The 17704-nt window shown below is 34.6% G+C and overlaps 2 protein-coding genes across 2 annotated transcripts; both read right to left on the reverse strand.

The window, feature by feature from the left end:
• Positions 1–2290: 2290 nt before the first annotated feature.
• On the reverse strand, positions 2291–2989 carry LOC125580095. Its single transcript, XM_048744068.1, has one exon. It carries the CDS (start codon positions 2987–2989, stop codon positions 2291–2293), a length of 699 nt encoding a protein of 232 aa, XP_048600025.1.
• Positions 2990–7730: 4741 nt separating this feature from the next.
• On the reverse strand, positions 7731–9798 carry LOC106422882 (glycerol-3-phosphate acyltransferase 5-like). The gene is made up of 2 exons (XM_013863669.3): positions 9032–9798; positions 7731–8844 (listed from the first exon to the last, which is right to left on the reverse strand). Exons 1-2 carry the CDS (start codon positions 9617–9619, stop codon positions 7924–7926), a joined length of 1509 nt encoding a protein of 502 aa, XP_013719123.1. The 5' UTR covers positions 9620–9798; the 3' UTR covers positions 7731–7923.
• Positions 9799–17704: the final 7906 nt, after the last annotated feature.

The raw sequence follows: 17704 nt of genomic DNA on the forward strand, positions 1-17704 counted from the left end.
CTGCTGTATATTACAATCCATAAACAACTTAGGAACAAAGCTTGTTCTATGCGAATTTATTTCTCATATTTCTATGGTACGTTGATACCTTTATCCAGTGATCCATTTGTTGCTTACTACACCATTATTTCTTTAGTAAATATCCAGACAAAATCAAACTTGATTTTCTGTAGTAGCATCCACCATATAGGAGCATATCTCTTTATAAATTGTTCCTTGGTCCTTGTGAGTATCCCTGTGTAATCAAGCTATACTTGAACGTTATTTAGAAGGAACATGGACACACTATACCATGTGGTCATGTCCTTTAATCTCACGGAATTTCTTATCTCACAAGATCCATTCACTGGTTTCTTTCTTAGATGGTTTTTCTGTATGTACATGGTTACTACGCCCATCTGTCTTATAATTACTTTGAATTCTTTGAACACCCCACGTCCCTATATTGGTTTTATGAGTACTCTACGTGGGTTCATGATCCTCAGGTCATATCCTTCAAATCCCAAGTACTACAATCTTTTATGAGCTCTTATGTATGTAAATACACACTCTTTATCTTTAGTTTCATACTGTTCCAGACATGATCTAATTAGATTTTGAGATCTTATTATCCAAGACCTTTATACCTTGCAGTTTGGCGTCCCAAACTACATGGTCTGGTACCTTAGATGTGTGGTTGCACAACCTTATTTCTCTGTCTGAACTGGTTTCTCTTATGAACTCGGATTTGTACGATTCTGAGCACCTTTCATTACTTTCTGAGGTTCCTTATTATTTGGAACTTATTTGTCTATCTCTAATAGACATTGTAGCAACTTGATTGTGTCTCTTAGACATCAAATTCGTGGTGCTTAAGCTGGTATGACATAGTCATTTTTTCTTTTCGGGTCAGTGTGTCTGGCATATATTTCTGCTAGCTTTTATATCTTTTGATCATATTCTTTTAGAACGTCTAGATCATAATCTTTGGTCTGAGGATCTTGCCAAGACAACTATGGTTGATACCATTATATTTCTCTTTTACTCTTTACTCTTTATCAGCCTGATAACTTTCTCCTTTCAAAGTTGGATAATCAGATTACTATCTTTTGTAATCTGTGTTCTTGGCCACTTGATTAAATCATCCATGTTTGGCACAAGATACATTATAGTTTCGTGGAGGAAGTCTTATTTATCTAATATATATTCTCAATCCTCATCTGAGGTTCCATCTTAAATGGCACACATATATGTGGTGGAATATTCGTATTTTCTTAAGATGGTTTGTGTATATGTCTGGTTTATGACCCTTAATCATTCAGAGGTGGGAATGTCTATGCTTACATGTATGGCCTGATGTAAATCAATATTTTATACATAATGTCCTTAAGCTTTAGGCTGGACGTGGGTGATGTACCATTAGTGAGAGCTTTAAAGCTTTCCAGCCGTGTATATTATGGTTGTAAACCATGGAATCCGAATTTATGATATGATCATGGACTGTGGGTTTTAGTCCTCTCTCCCCCTCATGAACATACTCATAATTTCGTAGTGCTTAGGACAGTGGAGCCTTAATTATTTTAGTGATTTTCCCTTTTGTGTACTTATAACACATTGTGAGATTTTATGGGATCACTTTTGTGCCTTAATTAATTTTTCATCATGTTTTGGATCAAGATGGCTAATCTGGTCATGCCATAAGTGTTTATTTCGTGGTGAACCATACTGGTTACCATGGCTTTATGCCTCTTTCATACTGATCCTTAGCATAGAATAAATCAGTAGAAAATATGGGTATAGGCATTCATAATGCTTTTAGGCGATTTTTCAAAAATCTGAAAGGAATCGTATTTTCTTTGCTCACTGGTTCAATGTAGAATCTTTATAACTCAATGGGTCTGAATAATGTCGTGTCTTTTGCCATTGTCAGTACCAATTAATTGATTTCAAGTGATTGTAGGAAGGTAAAGTTGAACCTATACAATCAAGATGAAGTTAAATCTATGCGAGAAATCAATCTATCAGTGAACTGACTCATTAGTCTACACCCAACAATTGATTTTATGTGATTGCAGGAAGGTAAAGTTAAACCTATACAATCAAGGTAAAGTTAAACCATGCATGAAATCAACTATCAGTGGACTGATTATCCTTTTATTAAAGTTTTATTTGTTATTTAATCAAGAATCATCAAGCAAGACCAAGCAAGATAATATATAAAAACAAAATTGTTTTTATTATTTCAATAACATAAATGAATAACAAATAAATCAAATCAGATATGAAAACATAAAATCAGAATGTCGGAAAATTATTCAATGTATAATCCGACCTCATGGTCCATGAGTGTCCACTCGGAATCCTCCTCAGATCTCTTCTTATCAAATGTGGCTTTATTAGCTTCAGGGATTTTCATCTCACTGTCTAGTACTTCATAATATATCTCCATGATGTCATTAAACCGTCTGATGTTATCCATCCTTTTCTGCTTCTTTTGCTCAATGTCTAATAAATATGAGAACATGTCATAATAGGTGGTGAAACCTTTGGCCTGATGTGATAACAACACTTCCTCTGAATGGAATGTGTCACGAGTTTTGTTTAACAAATCCTCGTTTGTTACCAATTCACCACATAGTCTAAGACTATAGGTGATTCTCATAAGATCAGAGTGATAATTGTCCACGGATTCATAATCCTGGAACCTTAGAGCTTCCCATTTTTTCTTGGATTCGTGCAACAATGGCTCACAGAATCTAGAATTCAAAAATGACCAGAGATTATGAGGATCATTAACATATCCAAACTCGTCTCTTAGGTCCTCACAGAGATGGTGTCGCATAATCATTATGGCTCTGTGTCTTTCACACGCAAGGGTGTCATTGCCATACTTGATGCACTTCCCAAGTCCTCTAGACTTCAAGACGGCTGAAGTGTTTATAGCCCAATCAAGATAATTATCTCCAGAGAGATCAAGGGCTTTGTAATCTGAGGGTATGAAACTCGACATCTGAAATCATTATTCAAAACAGGTCTTAATCAAGTAATCTTTTTGAAATTTTTCATGCTTCATATCAATGCCACACACGGACCAAAAGAAATTTTTTTTCTAAATGATGCATTTTCTTAAAACCATACGGTTTAAGGTGTGGATCAATGTATTTTTCAGATTTAAGGTCCTCTTATTTCAAACACAAGGTTTCAAGGCCTTTAGGGATTCTATCTTAGATGATCAAAAAAATGTTCCATATTTTCTTCATCCCATTGGATCGGATCATTTAGTATAATGATTTTTTTTTTCAGTTCAGATCAGATTGCTTGAAAACTATGAATGATCTATATCCCTAACAGTCGAGATTTCATGTTCAGTATGCAATATTAGTATGCAAACAATATGCAATCAAGCAAACCAATTCAATCATGAAATCAGGTTAGGGTTTTCGAAAAATAGACCATATATTTATTATTATTTTTTTCGAAAAATAATCAAATCAGAAATTATTGTGACTTAAAAAAATAAATCAGGAAGATTTGATTTATTCAAGCAATTTATTATATACTTTTCGATTTAAAAATAAATATATTTTCTCAGATATATCTCTGATATTTCGATTTTAAATATTAAAAAATATTTTTTTCAATCCTAATCAAGTTCTAGTCGTTATCAATCATCAAGAAAACAAATTTTCCAGACAAGAACATGAGGTAAAACCTCGGATTAATTTATGAAACCATGATCAGATTTTCAAAAAAAATTATGTAACATGCAGTCCTTAACAGTTCTAGTTGATTCAGATCAGATAAGAACATTAAACAGGACAATAATGATAAGTTTAAGCAAGTAACAGTCGGTTTCTTTCAACATATAGCAGTCAGATTTAAAAAAAAATTGTTTAACTTTCAATCCTAAACAGTTCTAATGTGAAACTATCATCAGGAAAAGTTTTAAACAATTTTAAAATCAGTTTCAGATTAAGAACAGGTTCAAAACAAGTTCAGGTTCGAGATTTTAAAGAGTTTATGGTTTCTGGTTTTATTTTATTTGCAGAGACATGTTGCTAAATATAGCTACATGGCTGCGGATGGGGGTATTTAATACTTTATGGGTTTTAGATGAGTTTTCGATGATACCTGAAAACTTTTGATGGGTTGATCAGTCTATCAGTTAGAGATCTTCCTGGTTAGCTGATGGATTGCTCGGAATTATTGTTTTTGTTGTTTGTTGGAATAGGAGACTGGTATATGGTTGAGAGAGATTTTGGTTTCTGGAACAAATTTTCCGCCTGTATTGTAGCTGAGCGTGAGGGCGCGTCCGGACTCCGATTGATGCAGGGTTAGCGGCGTTGGCTTTGTCTCGTCAAGAGCTTTAATTTGGTATCTGGCTCGTCGTCTGGATCCACCGGAGTTGAGGGATAGAGCTGTTTGAAGTTCGTCGGGAATTATGATTTTTACTGCTCGGATTTATTTCTGGTTTTTAGGGTTAGGGTTTATGAGAGCAACGTCGTGCTGATAACGTGTTGTGAATGAAGAGGGGAACTTGTGTTATTATTACTGTCGACCAGAAGATCCATATATATACAAGGTATTAGACCGTCATAAGGTTATGTTTATCCTAACAAGATAAGGATAAGGATAAACAATATGTTACAGATATACATGGAATATATACTAGATAAACACATAGTCTCTGGTTGTTTTTATCATGTCCCGGATTGGGCCTGCAGTATGGGCTGGTCCAGGGTCGATCATCATTTGGTTTATAACAATTATGCTGCTAAGTGCTGCTTTTTCAATTAGGTTAGAAATAATAGGTTTTGAATTTTAATTATCTAGTATGTGCGAAAAAGTATATAATAAAAGGGATGGAGGCAATACTATAGAATCATGGAAAACAGTGTAACTTGTAAACGTACGAGGAACGTAAGATTATCAGTTCCACTCCCCCGTGTCTCACGCTTGTCACTACCTCTTTTCCTTTTTTGTTTTCTTTCAATTGATTTGATTATATATATATAACTTGATAATTTATTCGATGAGTATTATTAAAGAGTCTTAATGGTGAAGACAGCAAAGTATTATCTTATAGTATGTGATAAGCGACGTAAAATAGCTAAATTAGAATAGCAGCCAGGTTGTGTTACAAAAAAAAAAAAAGCAGCCGGATTAAATCTATCTGCAATAACAGATCCTTGTGTATTCAAGACTCAGCCAATATTATCCAGCTAGCACCACACATAAAACTTGTTAATTATCGATATATAATATATATATAGAAATTTCCTAAGATAGCATTTTTTAGTTTATTTTCACAAAAATAGCTATCAATTAAGAAAATGACCAAATAAGTTTTATTAAAATGTATAAATACATCTTTACCCTATGGTTAACTAATTTAGATTTAGAGTTTAGAGTTAAAGGATAGCATTTTAGGGATAGAATTTCAAATATTAAAAAATAAAAAATATTTGAGAGAATTGCCCATATATATTGATAATTAACAAGTTTTATGTGTGGTGCTAGCTGGATAATATTGGCTGATTAATTATCGATATATATATATATATATGCCTAATTGATTAATTACATGATCAATTTTATATATTATCTATGTGCACATCATTGGAGGAAACACCAAATAGCATCTCCTTTATCGCTTTATACAGGTCTCTCTCCCTCTCTTCTCTCTCTAGACTCCAGATTAAGGATTGAGATTAGGGTTACATGTTGCTGTATTGACTCCTGAAAAATACCGAAGACAGAAATCCAAATCATTACATTTTATCATCAACCAGCAGCTGTTCGCTGTTGGAGCATCATCAAGATTCACAAATCATCAAGTCTAAGCATATTCGTGTAATTGAATCCACATACATAATGAAGCTTGGTGTATGTATGAGAATCTTGATGATGCTGCAGCTGCAATCAGTGGCTTACACATCTAAACAGGTATGTTTCGATTACACAACATATTATGTATATAGTTCAAATTCTAGTATGGATCGATCACTTAGATCGGCCGGTTCACAAGAAGAGGTGTTTTCTTAAATAAAGTTCGAGGATTTATGGTATATTTTTCTTCTTCTTGAGTTCTTGTCTTCTTGAGAGATTTCTTGATATTCTCTCGAATCCGAAAATCCTTAATTTTCTGATTCGCATATGTTTTTCTCTAGATGTATCTTAATCCATTTTTTCTGTCCCTCAGTTTTCCATCCCGATGATATTCTATTTTGGTAAACTTAATATTAAACCTCCTTAATTCATGTCCAGTTACTGTTAGCTGTTGGAGCATCATCATGATTCACAAATCACCATATCAAGTATATGCATATTCTGTAAATGAATCCATATATAATGATTTTCTGGTACATATATATGAGAATCTTGATAATACTGCAGCTGCAATCAGTGGCTTAGTTACACATCTAAAGAGGTACGAATCTCTAGTATGAAATATTTTGTAGTTCAAATTCTACTATTAATCTCTCAGATGAGCCGGGTCACAAGAAGATGTGTTTTCTTGTTAAAGCTCTGAGGATTTATGGTATGTTCATTTGATATTTCTATTTCGTGAGAAAAGTTTGATCCTCTCGACTAATCCTAGTTTCCGAAAATCATTAATTTTCTGATTTCACATATAGTTTTATTTTTAGATGTACAGTTTATGGATCCATTTTCGTTATACAATATTTTATTTATCTCAGTTTTTCTTCCTATTCTCTATTTTCTGAATTTATACTTTTTGATTAATTCTTAAAGGTGTTTGCGGGTATATTGGAAGATTAATCCATTCTCGACCTTTCTAGTACAGGGAAAGTGCTAAACTGAGCATCTCCATTTTTGAATTAGGAAACATACAAGTTAGACCAAATCTCGCACACGGAGGCATCATGTCTTTATCTATCTCCTGGCTCGTTGCAAAAAAAAAAAAAAAAACATCTTTTAATCCTTAACAAACTACAAAGATTGGGAGCGACCACTTATTTCAAAAGTTTAAGAGTATTACAAAAATCAACTTCGCAATATCTTTCTAAAAAACTTTATATGTAACCTTTAACATTACGGACTGATTGACAAGGAGATATGAAACACCATTACAACAAGGAGACAAAGGAAGCACTTCTGTAACTTGATGTCTCTTTGGTTGAGATGAAAACTTGTAACGTTTGTCTGGTCAAATCTTTGAGACTTTGTCCCTCCTTGTTTCTTATTTTTATTTTGCCAAGGTGGTACAGCTTCTAGATTTGCTTTCTCATCTGTAAATCATATTTCATTTATATGATATTTACATTCCTAGAAAAAAAGGAGTGATGCATTCTTGGAATAGTCTGAACCATATGGTCAAATGTACCGCGCTTGTGATATAAGATAATGATTTCATATTAAGTGACGATAGCCTCGAGACTCGTCACGTGATTATCCTTAAGCATCATTTATCTTTTAACCTAACATTTGATTTCATCTTAAATGAACGAAAAAGAGGTTGATACTGAACGATGCCACGGAGTTGGCAGTAGGCCAACAGTAACGGAAAATTGGCAGCCAAAGTCTTCTGGTCAACTAGTTTATCCAACCAAATTAGAAAATGGTTGGCCAATAATCCAACATTTTCTTACCATATATAGAAACTTTGTACAAATATGTACTATCTTACAAGAAGACTGTAAATTTCAAGAGAACAACTAATTGATACAGAATAATTCTATCAACAAATTAATATTTAGAAAAAATCAAGAATTCACAATATTGAGTAACAAAACTATTCATCCCCAAATATTTCTTCAACATTAGTTATGGGGAGTTAGTTTACATCTGAAAAAAGAGCAAAATTTATAAACAATAATACAAACATCTATGAAAACAAAATTCAATCCAGACTTTAATCGCAATCAAAATAAATCAAGAGGAAGCAATTAAAAACCGGAATAGTAATTTACTAATTTGATTTTAATGGAGAAAAGGCTCGAAAGTGCTCACCACCTTCTTCAACTGATCAAGAAACGATAAATACGATACCGTTCCATCGTTTCCAGCAAGAACCCTATACTTATCTCTCCTCGTGAAGTTAGTACACTCGAACCCTAACGTAGCCGCCAAGATTCTCTGAACATAATTCGCCACGTCATGCGGCCTCTTCCCTGACGAACACGTAGCCTCAACCGGAAGCTGGTTCAAGAACGTAACCTCGTAAACCGGTCTTGGATTCATAAAGAAGAAAATCGGGTCTAAACCTTTCCAGCCTCTCGCTGTGGTCGCGTGGAAGAATCCAACTCTATAATTCATAGCAACCGGAACAATCCTATCCGTTAACTCAGCGAAAAGTCCGCTAAATCTTAGCAAGAACGGTTCACGACAAGTGGTTCCCTCGGGACAAACCACTAGATCGCCTTTAGACAGCTGTTGTTTGATCTTTGCTGCGTCTACATCTCGGACTCTTGTCAATCTCACGGTTGGTATGGGAGATAAGATCTCGGATAAGCGTGAGATTGAGTAAGTAACGGCCGGGATGCTGCGTTCTAGCACGTATGATAGTACCACCGGGTCCATTAGGGTTCTGTGAGTGCACACGAAGAGAACACCGGAGTTTCCGGTCGCCAGGGGCTGAGGAGGCTTGCCTTTGACGATGACCTGGCCGCCGAGTATCTTGGAGACGTACGGTGTTGTCCAAAATGGGAGGACGGATCCAAGAAAGATCCGGATGGCGGCGAGAATGATTCCTAATGGGATCCATGTGAGGATGAGGAGAGAGGTGGGTGGAGTTGGCCGCTTGACAAGGCGTCCGTCGTGGAAGATTACCGGAAGTGGCCGTAGCTCAAGGTGTTGGTTGCGGTGGTTGTAGTTCTCCGGAACTGGTGCATGAATACGCTCCTATATATGAATATTTAATATTAGTTTTAATCATAATATATAGAAATTATATGTTGTAAAATGTACAAAAATTTGCGCATGTTAAATTAGATATTAAATAAAAAGTTTTGCCAGTTGAAATTATTTTTTCAGAAGTGTAACAATTAAATTATTATATTTTATATGATTTTGTTCAAGCAATGTTTACCTCACATAACGATAAGAAAGTTGTAGAAATTGTCTTGCCAGGTCTTGCGAGACCTATCTGAGGCTTTCTATCAACAAACAAATCAGCGACACGGCTCAAAACAGATTGATCGATATCGGATTCACGTGTCAAGCCGGTGACAAAACCGAACCGGTTCACTATCAGCTCTGAACCGATGACTTCGTCAGCTTTAAGATGCTCCTTTGCAAACATCTCCACCATAACTCGAGGCATTCTCGTAACCACGACCTTCTTCTTGCACGAGCTGTAAACTTTCCAAGTGTCCATGCTTACGTCATCCATGTAGAACTTAGGCAGGACGGCTCTAGCCACCGATTGAATCTCCGGTTCGCGTAAACCAACGGTGGCTACAAAAGTCATGAGCTTGAGAGCGGCGTTCTTGTAGCTGAAAACGTCAAGGAGTGTGATTACGGGCCAAAGAAACAGCAAGGCGGCGAAACGAATTAGACCAGATGCTTCAAAGGCAACGAGCATGAAGTAAGAGAATGGATCTTCGTTCCGCAGTATTGTCCCTTCAAATTCTGACACGACAGAATCCGAAGTCGCTCTAGCTTCCTCCATCACCATTTTTTGTTCTTCTCTTCTTTTTGGTTATGTGATCGAATATTAATTATTGATTCGTCTCTATTGCAATGGCAGTTTATCAATATTGCACCTACCGGAATTGTGCATGTTTCTATATATTACAAAATGTTTAGACAAGTCAATATTATATATAGTCATAGAGAGATGTCAAAAAAATACGATTACACACGTCACATGTTTTCTTTTCTGATGAAATAGTGCACGTAATGTTACGTGTATAGAACAAAATTAATGGTTTTAAACTAACCAATTAATTTGGTCCAAACTGTTTTTTAAACTAACCAATTTGGTCCAAATTGTTGGCAGAATGCACCGAAATTAGGCAATGGCTACAGCTAAATATACGTAGTTAGCTAGGTTACTGACCTTATTATATAATCACATCATATAGTCCATGTGAAAAATAATTCTAGCTTTAAGTGTAACTAGAAAGTGTAACTAGATCTCGATCCGCGCAACCGCACGGATTTTTGTTTTCATTTATTTTTATATAAATATTTTATTTTCAATTCTAAATTAGTATATATTATAATATATATGTCTATCAATTTTTAAAACATAATAAGTTTACAGTATATTTTTTCTATTGAATAGATTGTTTTAAACTTTCACATGTATTTGTATCTTCTTCTATATATATATTTTCGGATTATTATTTCATTATTAAAATCGTAACTATATATATAAAGATTAGTAAAATATTGTTTTATTGTCATATTCAAAGATATTGTAACATTTCACAGATTTAGAAAGTTTTTTAAAAATTGAACTTTTCGCTTCATATATTTATATCAACGAGTAAATAATTAAACATTTAGTTCTTGTTTAATTTTTAAAATAAACTATATAGTTTAAAATTTGTTTTCATTAGTTTAAGGTAGTAAAGATTGATCATTGTTAGATAATATAATTTTTTTATTTTAATAATTTTTTTAATAATTTTAAAAGTTAACATCGACAAATATTTAAATATTTAATATATGGAGGTATAGTATTACAACATTAAATTATATCTATTTAATTTATACTATCTATAAATCCAATGAATCATCTATTCTTTAAATCTAATTACTGATAGCCCAATAAAAGTTTCTCGTAGACCTAAAATTTAAATGATAAGATTAGAGATTAAATGTAACATGACTTTGTAGGAATAAGTCCATTAGATCTATTTTTTAAAAAATCACACATGAATCAAGGTTGTAACTTCTGTTTTAATATATAAGTTGTATTAACGTGGCTATATTTAGAATCTGAAACGTGTACAAGTATCATGTAAATGTAAATTAGTGGTACAGATTTTTGGTAGAGATATTATTGATATATGTTTCTTTATTGTTTGGATTTGATTTTGTTTTGTTTAATTCGACCGAAGAGAAACTTATCATATAGTCCAACCGAATTAGTTTATTTAGTTTGGTTAGAAGTTTTCGTATATGTTGTTCTGTGAAATCATTTGCCAATGTGAAACCTTATCTCAATTCAATAATAATTAAACTGGTCCGTGTTTGGTTGCCTACCTGACCGATAATGTTACAGATGAAAAGAAAGCTTGGAATTCTAAGAGCATCATTATCGCGGTATTAAGCCGCGTCCTTAGGACATTAATTTCGAAATTTAAATCTAAACTAAATGAAAACTTTGCAAACGTATGTTAAGTTAGAGTTTTTAGGGAACGGATGTTAAGGCCACGTGTCAGCAAAATAGAGGAAAGAGAAAATGGGGAGAGACCGTCGAGTTACCGTCTCGACATCATTCTCTCTTCTCTCTTCTCTTCTCTTCTCTTCTCTCTTTTCTTCTCTCTCGACGGTTCAACGCCTCTAGACGAATTCCGCCAAACGAAAAGCCTCTCTCTCCGCGTTTCGCTCCGCCTCTCACTCTGCCTTTCTCTCCGCCTCTCTCTCTGCGTTTCTCTCCGACGAATTCACCCAACCGATCTCGCCGCCGATCTGTTCTCCCTCACTCCACCGATCTCTCCGCCGATTGGAAACTAAAACCAGGTATCGCTCAATCCTCTATCCGTCGTTTTGAGGTTTAGAGTATGTATATGTCGATTGGGTTTCACTGCTTGCATGTCTTTCGTTTTGAGATATTAGAGCTTTATTTTGTCGATTTAGCTCGTCTGTATCTGGGTTTCGCTGATTGCATGTCCGTCGGTCTGAGATTTTTTTTTTTGGTTGATCTAACTCGTCATGTGGCCAATTGATTGTATTCTTGGCTGTTATGTGATTGAATGATATATGTTTTGTAACTAGGTGATTGTAACTCGTAGTCTGTGGTGATTTCAATGGATTGGTGTGTGTGCGCTTAGCATTAGTCTGATAAGTAGATGATTTTGAGAAATAATTCTTGGTTGTTATGTGATTGAATGATGAGTTCTTATTTGATAAAGACGTTCACGCGTTCACTCATGGTTTTGAAACTCATAAACTAAATGTAATTGTAAATAATTATGAGAAATAAAGTTAACTAGATTAACTTGATGTCTTCTTCGAAACTCATAAATTGATAAGATGTCTAATTGTAAAGAATGCATTAAGTATTTCACCTAATAGCTCACCAATGAAATTGAATATTGTGATAGGAGTTATGGAGGAGATGAGAGCGAGAGATCAACATGTTCTTCAACTGGCTGAAAACGTAGATAATCTTACCCTTTTGAGTGACTATGAGACTGAGCAGAAGGTTCTTAGGCTTGAGAAGATAGTGTCTGATTTAGGTAAGGAGAGATCAAGGTCTTCTGATGGGTTTGAGTACTTTGTAGGTGGAATGGTTATTGTAATAGTTTTAACAGGAATCATGCTTATGTTTAAGTAATGATCACGGCTGTTGTTATGTATGGGAATGGTTTAGGCTTTTGATGAACTTGTTGATGAACATGTGATGACCTTTTTGTAAAGTGATCTTGTTGATGGACATGAGATCACGTTGTAGTGTGGCTATCTGTAACAAAACATGTTGATGGACTCTTGATCTTGTCATATTATTGTAAAATGATCTTGTCATATTGTTGTAGTGTGGCTATCTTGTAAAATGATCTTGTAATATTATTTTGTTGTAGTGTGGGACAAAGTCCTTTTTAGAGCAGTGCACGATCCTCTCTTTAAAACAATGGGTAAAAACAATGGGTGATAATATATTTTGGAAGCAAGTAAATAATACACAAGGTTTGTGTGCCCGTGATGGGTGTACCAACTTTGTCACAAGGTTTGTTTTATTCTTTCAAAAAGTCACAAGAAGTATCCCGGGAGAATGATAAAATACTCGTTGCTTTTCCTATATAAGCAAGAGACTTGTTCTCTCATAAAAAATAAAACAAAGCATCTCTCTTCTTGTCAATTTGTAAACAATTGCTCCCTTTTAAATTTTTTTTATGGCTTCTTCTTCTTCTTCTCATTATCATTACCACAAAGATGATGATGATGATGAACTTACTGCCATATTTGATGATTATTTTGAAAACCAAGATTTTATTCCAGAAACAAATGAAAGAAAAAAACGTGTTTTTATCGAGAGAAACCGGGAAGAAGGCCACAAGAATCTCTGGAATGGTTATTTTAGCGAAACTCCCACATACCCGAAAAATTTATTTCGTCGACGTTTTCGGATGAACAAGCCATTGTTCTTGCGTATTGTGCATCGTCTCTCCACAGAAGTACAATACTTTCAACCATCAGAAGATGCAACCGGACGGTCTAGTCTATCACCACTCCAAAAATGTACGGCAGCAATTCGTCAATCGGCATATGGTGGTGCGGCTGATACAGTTGACGAATATGTACGACTTGTGAAACAACGGCTCGAAAATCTTTGCACCATTTTACCACTGGAATAATTCACTTGTTTGGCGACGAATACTTAAGACGTCCCACTCCGGATGATCTGCAGAGACTACTCTATGTTGGAGAACAACGAGGATTTCCGGAGATGATTGGAAGCATCGACTGTATGCATTGGGAGTGGAAGAATTGCCCCTCCGCTTGGAAAGGAATGTATTCACGAGGAACTGGAAAACCAACTATTGTCTTGGAGGCTGTAGCTTCATATGACCTCTGGATATGGCACGCGTTTTTTGGAGCTTTAGGTACTATGAACGATCTTAATATTCTTGATCGATCGCATGTTTTTGATGATATTATTAACGGAATAGCTCCGCAAGTCAACTTTTATGTCAACGGAAGAGAGTACAATTTCGCATACTATCTCACGGATGGTATTTATCCGGAATGGGCGACTTTTATGGGATCTATCCGTTTACCACAGAGTCCAAAACATCAATTATTTGCAAAAACCCAAGAAAGACATCGAAAAGATGTTGAGCGTGCTTTTGGAGTCCTGCAAGCTAGATTTTCCGTTATTAAAAATCCATCTAAGTTATGGGATAAATCCAAAATAGCAAATGTTATGAGAGCTTGTATCATACTCCATAATATGATTGTCGAAGACGAACGAGATTCATACACTCAGTATGACCTTGACTCATTTCAACATGATGAAGGTGTGGATCTTACATTTTCCGTCCAGATGCCTACTGCTCTTTTCAATACAATTGATCGTCGAGCAAGAGTTCGGGAACAACCAGTTAATCGACAACTAAAACACGATTTGATTGAAAATATATGGGATAAATTTGGGAATCAAATTTAATGTATAATGTTTAAATTTATATGAATTGAAGTTTCCTTTTTGTTTTTAATATTTGAATGTTTATGTTTTATTAATGGGTTTTTTTTTTGTTTGTAATTTGTTGTTTTTTCAATGGCTTTTTTTTTTTTGTAATTTTTTTTTCAACTTTGTTTAATAAATTATGTTTCTATTTTAATGTTATATGTTTAATATATCTCATTTCCTATTAAAAAAATTAATTAACTAAGAGACTTAAAATGGTCCTACCAATAATCTTAATTTTAGCTATTGTCCTTAACTATGTATCTTAACTTAACAATATTAATAAACTAAGTTAAGGACACAAAAATTGGTCCTTGCAATGTGGATGCTCTAACAGAACGTACTGTATGTGATCATACAGATATGATCATACGAACAAAACTTGGGTTCACCCCTATGGTGAATCCTCTAAATTCACCTCACTATTGATTACCAATCAAATTGCCATGTAAGATTAGTCAAAAAAATATTAAAACTAAAAAACAAAAAAGGAAAATAATTCTAATAAAAAAAGGAAGATGTCGACTTAACGACGTTCATCAAAACACACCTCGCCGGCTGCTGCTTCTTCAATCTCAGAGGCTTGTTCTCAGTCCGTAAAAAAAACACAGATTGTAGTTTTTATGTTCGAGATCTGTGTTTTGCGTCGGTATGTTGCGTTACTCTCTTTTATTCTTTTTCAAATTTTAGAATCATGTTTTTACATCAGGTCAATTCCCTAAAACAACATAATTAACCTCAAGTATAACTATTGTTTGTTATCAACAAGGAAGAAGAAGATGGAGAAGAAGAGCATCTAGTTAAAAAATATGTTTTTATTGGAATTGAATTTTTGATTAAATCTACAGACGAAGTGGATCTAAGAAAAGTTCCCAAGAAGAATAACAAAGAAGAAAGCAGAAGAAGAGACTTGAGGCGCAAGAAAAGGAAGAGTGAAGAAGAAGATTACTCTCTTTCTCTCTCTACAAGAACAAGAAAAGAAACGAGGGAGTAAAGAGACTGTGTCTGCTTGTTTAATAATGAAACACAAGACAAAACAGAGTGAGTGTGAGAAGAAAAACAGAGACTGAGTGAACAAGAGAAACACAGTGAGCGTACAACTAGAATTAAGAAGAATGCTTTCACATCTCTGTTTATAAGACATTATAAATGTGTACTGTATTTTTTATAAGGCAATATAATGTATTTTATAGAAGTTTCACATCAAGATGTAAGGATTCATCGAGGAAGAAGGTGAGAGAGAATAGCTATTTCTGGTTTGGTATTCATGACGACGCACTACAAAGATAAGGACCAGGATCACGGCTATAAGTAATTCAACGTCGACAAAGTGAAGAGCAGCAAGCCAGTGCTTCATTGTGAGGAGAGAATAATTTTTTTTTTTGCTCTGGTTTGTTCTTCGTTGGTCACTAGAGGAAGAGAACATCTATGAAAGAAAAGGGAGAACATATAGAGTTAAGAAGAATAGCTAAAACGAAGAACTTAGCCTCGTGTTTTAAAGATACAAAGTTTCTTCTTCAAGAGGTTATGACCAGAATGGCCTGAAACCAGTTCATTTTACTCTGATTTACCTGCTACTGAAGATCATTTGGTGTTGTATAAATGCTTGTTTTTAAGCTAATCGGACCAGTTTATTTTCCAACCCTTATATATAGTTTCTACACATATGAATGATTAGAGTATACACATTGACATAAGTTACAAGAACATGTACATGGATAAAAACAACCCACGTTCTCAAACTATTTTGTCGCAATGTGGTACACTTTTCTACTAAGCTGGGAATACAAATATATTCAATACAAGAACAGAGCAGTCTATGAAGTGTTGGGGCATTGTGTGTGCTTTGCTAAAGGTTCAGCAGAGACGTTGAAGCTGAATATGACCTTGATTTTTGAAGATAATAATAAGTGTAAAAACAAGAATATGCTAGAAACACCAAAAGTAAGAACGAAAACAAAACATAATTAATATCTGCTTTCATATTTAAAATAACAGAGTTTTACGGTGATCCACCACAACTCTTGTCAAATCCCTACAAAATATGAGACATACACAAATTAAAAAATGATAGATAATTCAAATATAAGTGGTCTAGAGAATGAAGTATTAACCTGGAGCAGTTGTGAAAAAGAAGCTTCATTGTCTAAGGTGAGACTTGTGGCAGCAACAGGTAACTCAGTATCAAGAGGAAGACTTGAGTTCTGAAATATGTAGATTGATTAAGTCCCAAAATTCGATGAAGATTAGACAAACAAACAAAAACTATATATCAAATACCTGAAATGACAATTTTTTTATGGTTGTAGCATTATTGGATGATTTTGATATACCACGATTTTTTGTTTCAAGCACACTCATATATCGACCATGGCGTCCGACTTTTTGGTTCTTTGGTCGTCCAGCAGGTTTTTTTCTTTTTATTCCACGTGCGTTTAGAACTTCTTCTTCATTTTCTTCTTCCACAAGTTCAAAATCTGAAGAGTGGACCATCCATTTATTAGCTTTAAGAAGTTCCTTTTTCTTTTCCACCAACTTTTCAAGCAACTGAGAGGCAGCTTCATCTGCACACAACGTCAGGTCTACATGTTCAGCAGCCACTACAAGAAAACATAATCTTAACGAAGGCGATTTTCCTCGCTAATTCGTCGTAAAAAAGGCTTTACGACGAATTAGCGAGGAAACGTGTTTGCTCGTTACACGTCTGTCGTAACACATATTTCTTCGCTAATTCGTCGTAACTTAGCGAGGAATATATTTCGTCGTAAAGACGAAGTAGGACGATTCGTCGTAAAGACCACGTCAATATTCCACGTAAGGACGTCGCTATAATACCTCGTAAATACCTCGAAAATAGTTCCTCGTAACCTACACGTAAATACCTTGAAAGAGTTTCCTCGCAAAATACACGTAACAACCACGAAATGATTTCCTCGTAAAATGGTCGTAAACTTTTCCTCGTTATTTCCTCGTAAATGATTCCTCGTAAACTACTCGTTAAATGTTTCTCGTCATTTCCTCGTAAGGTTTCCACGTAAAGAGGTCGTACATTGGCTACGAATTTACTTCGTTTTTATTATTTTACAGAATTTAAAAATATAATTAAAAAATAATTAAAATTATTTAATTTAATAATAAATTAAAATTCAAAATAAAAATAAATCAATATGAAAATATTTTATATATAAATAAGTTTTGAATTTATATAATACAACAACCAAAAAAAAAAAACTATGGGTCGTTCATCGCCCGGTAGAATTCATCACTCCTCCTCGTAACATCCGCCTCGTTATGTACGTCGGATGACTCGCCTTGAATGGGATGTTGTTGTCGCATGTTCCTCAACATGGACTCCCATTCCGGATTTGTGGCCGCAATAACGTCCAAGAAGCCCTCGAC

This window comes from Brassica napus, chromosome C1 (genome assembly GCF_020379485.1).
Source record: "Brassica napus cultivar Da-Ae chromosome C1, Da-Ae, whole genome shotgun sequence".
NCBI classification, from domain to species: domain Eukaryota; kingdom Viridiplantae; phylum Streptophyta; class Magnoliopsida; order Brassicales; family Brassicaceae; genus Brassica; species Brassica napus.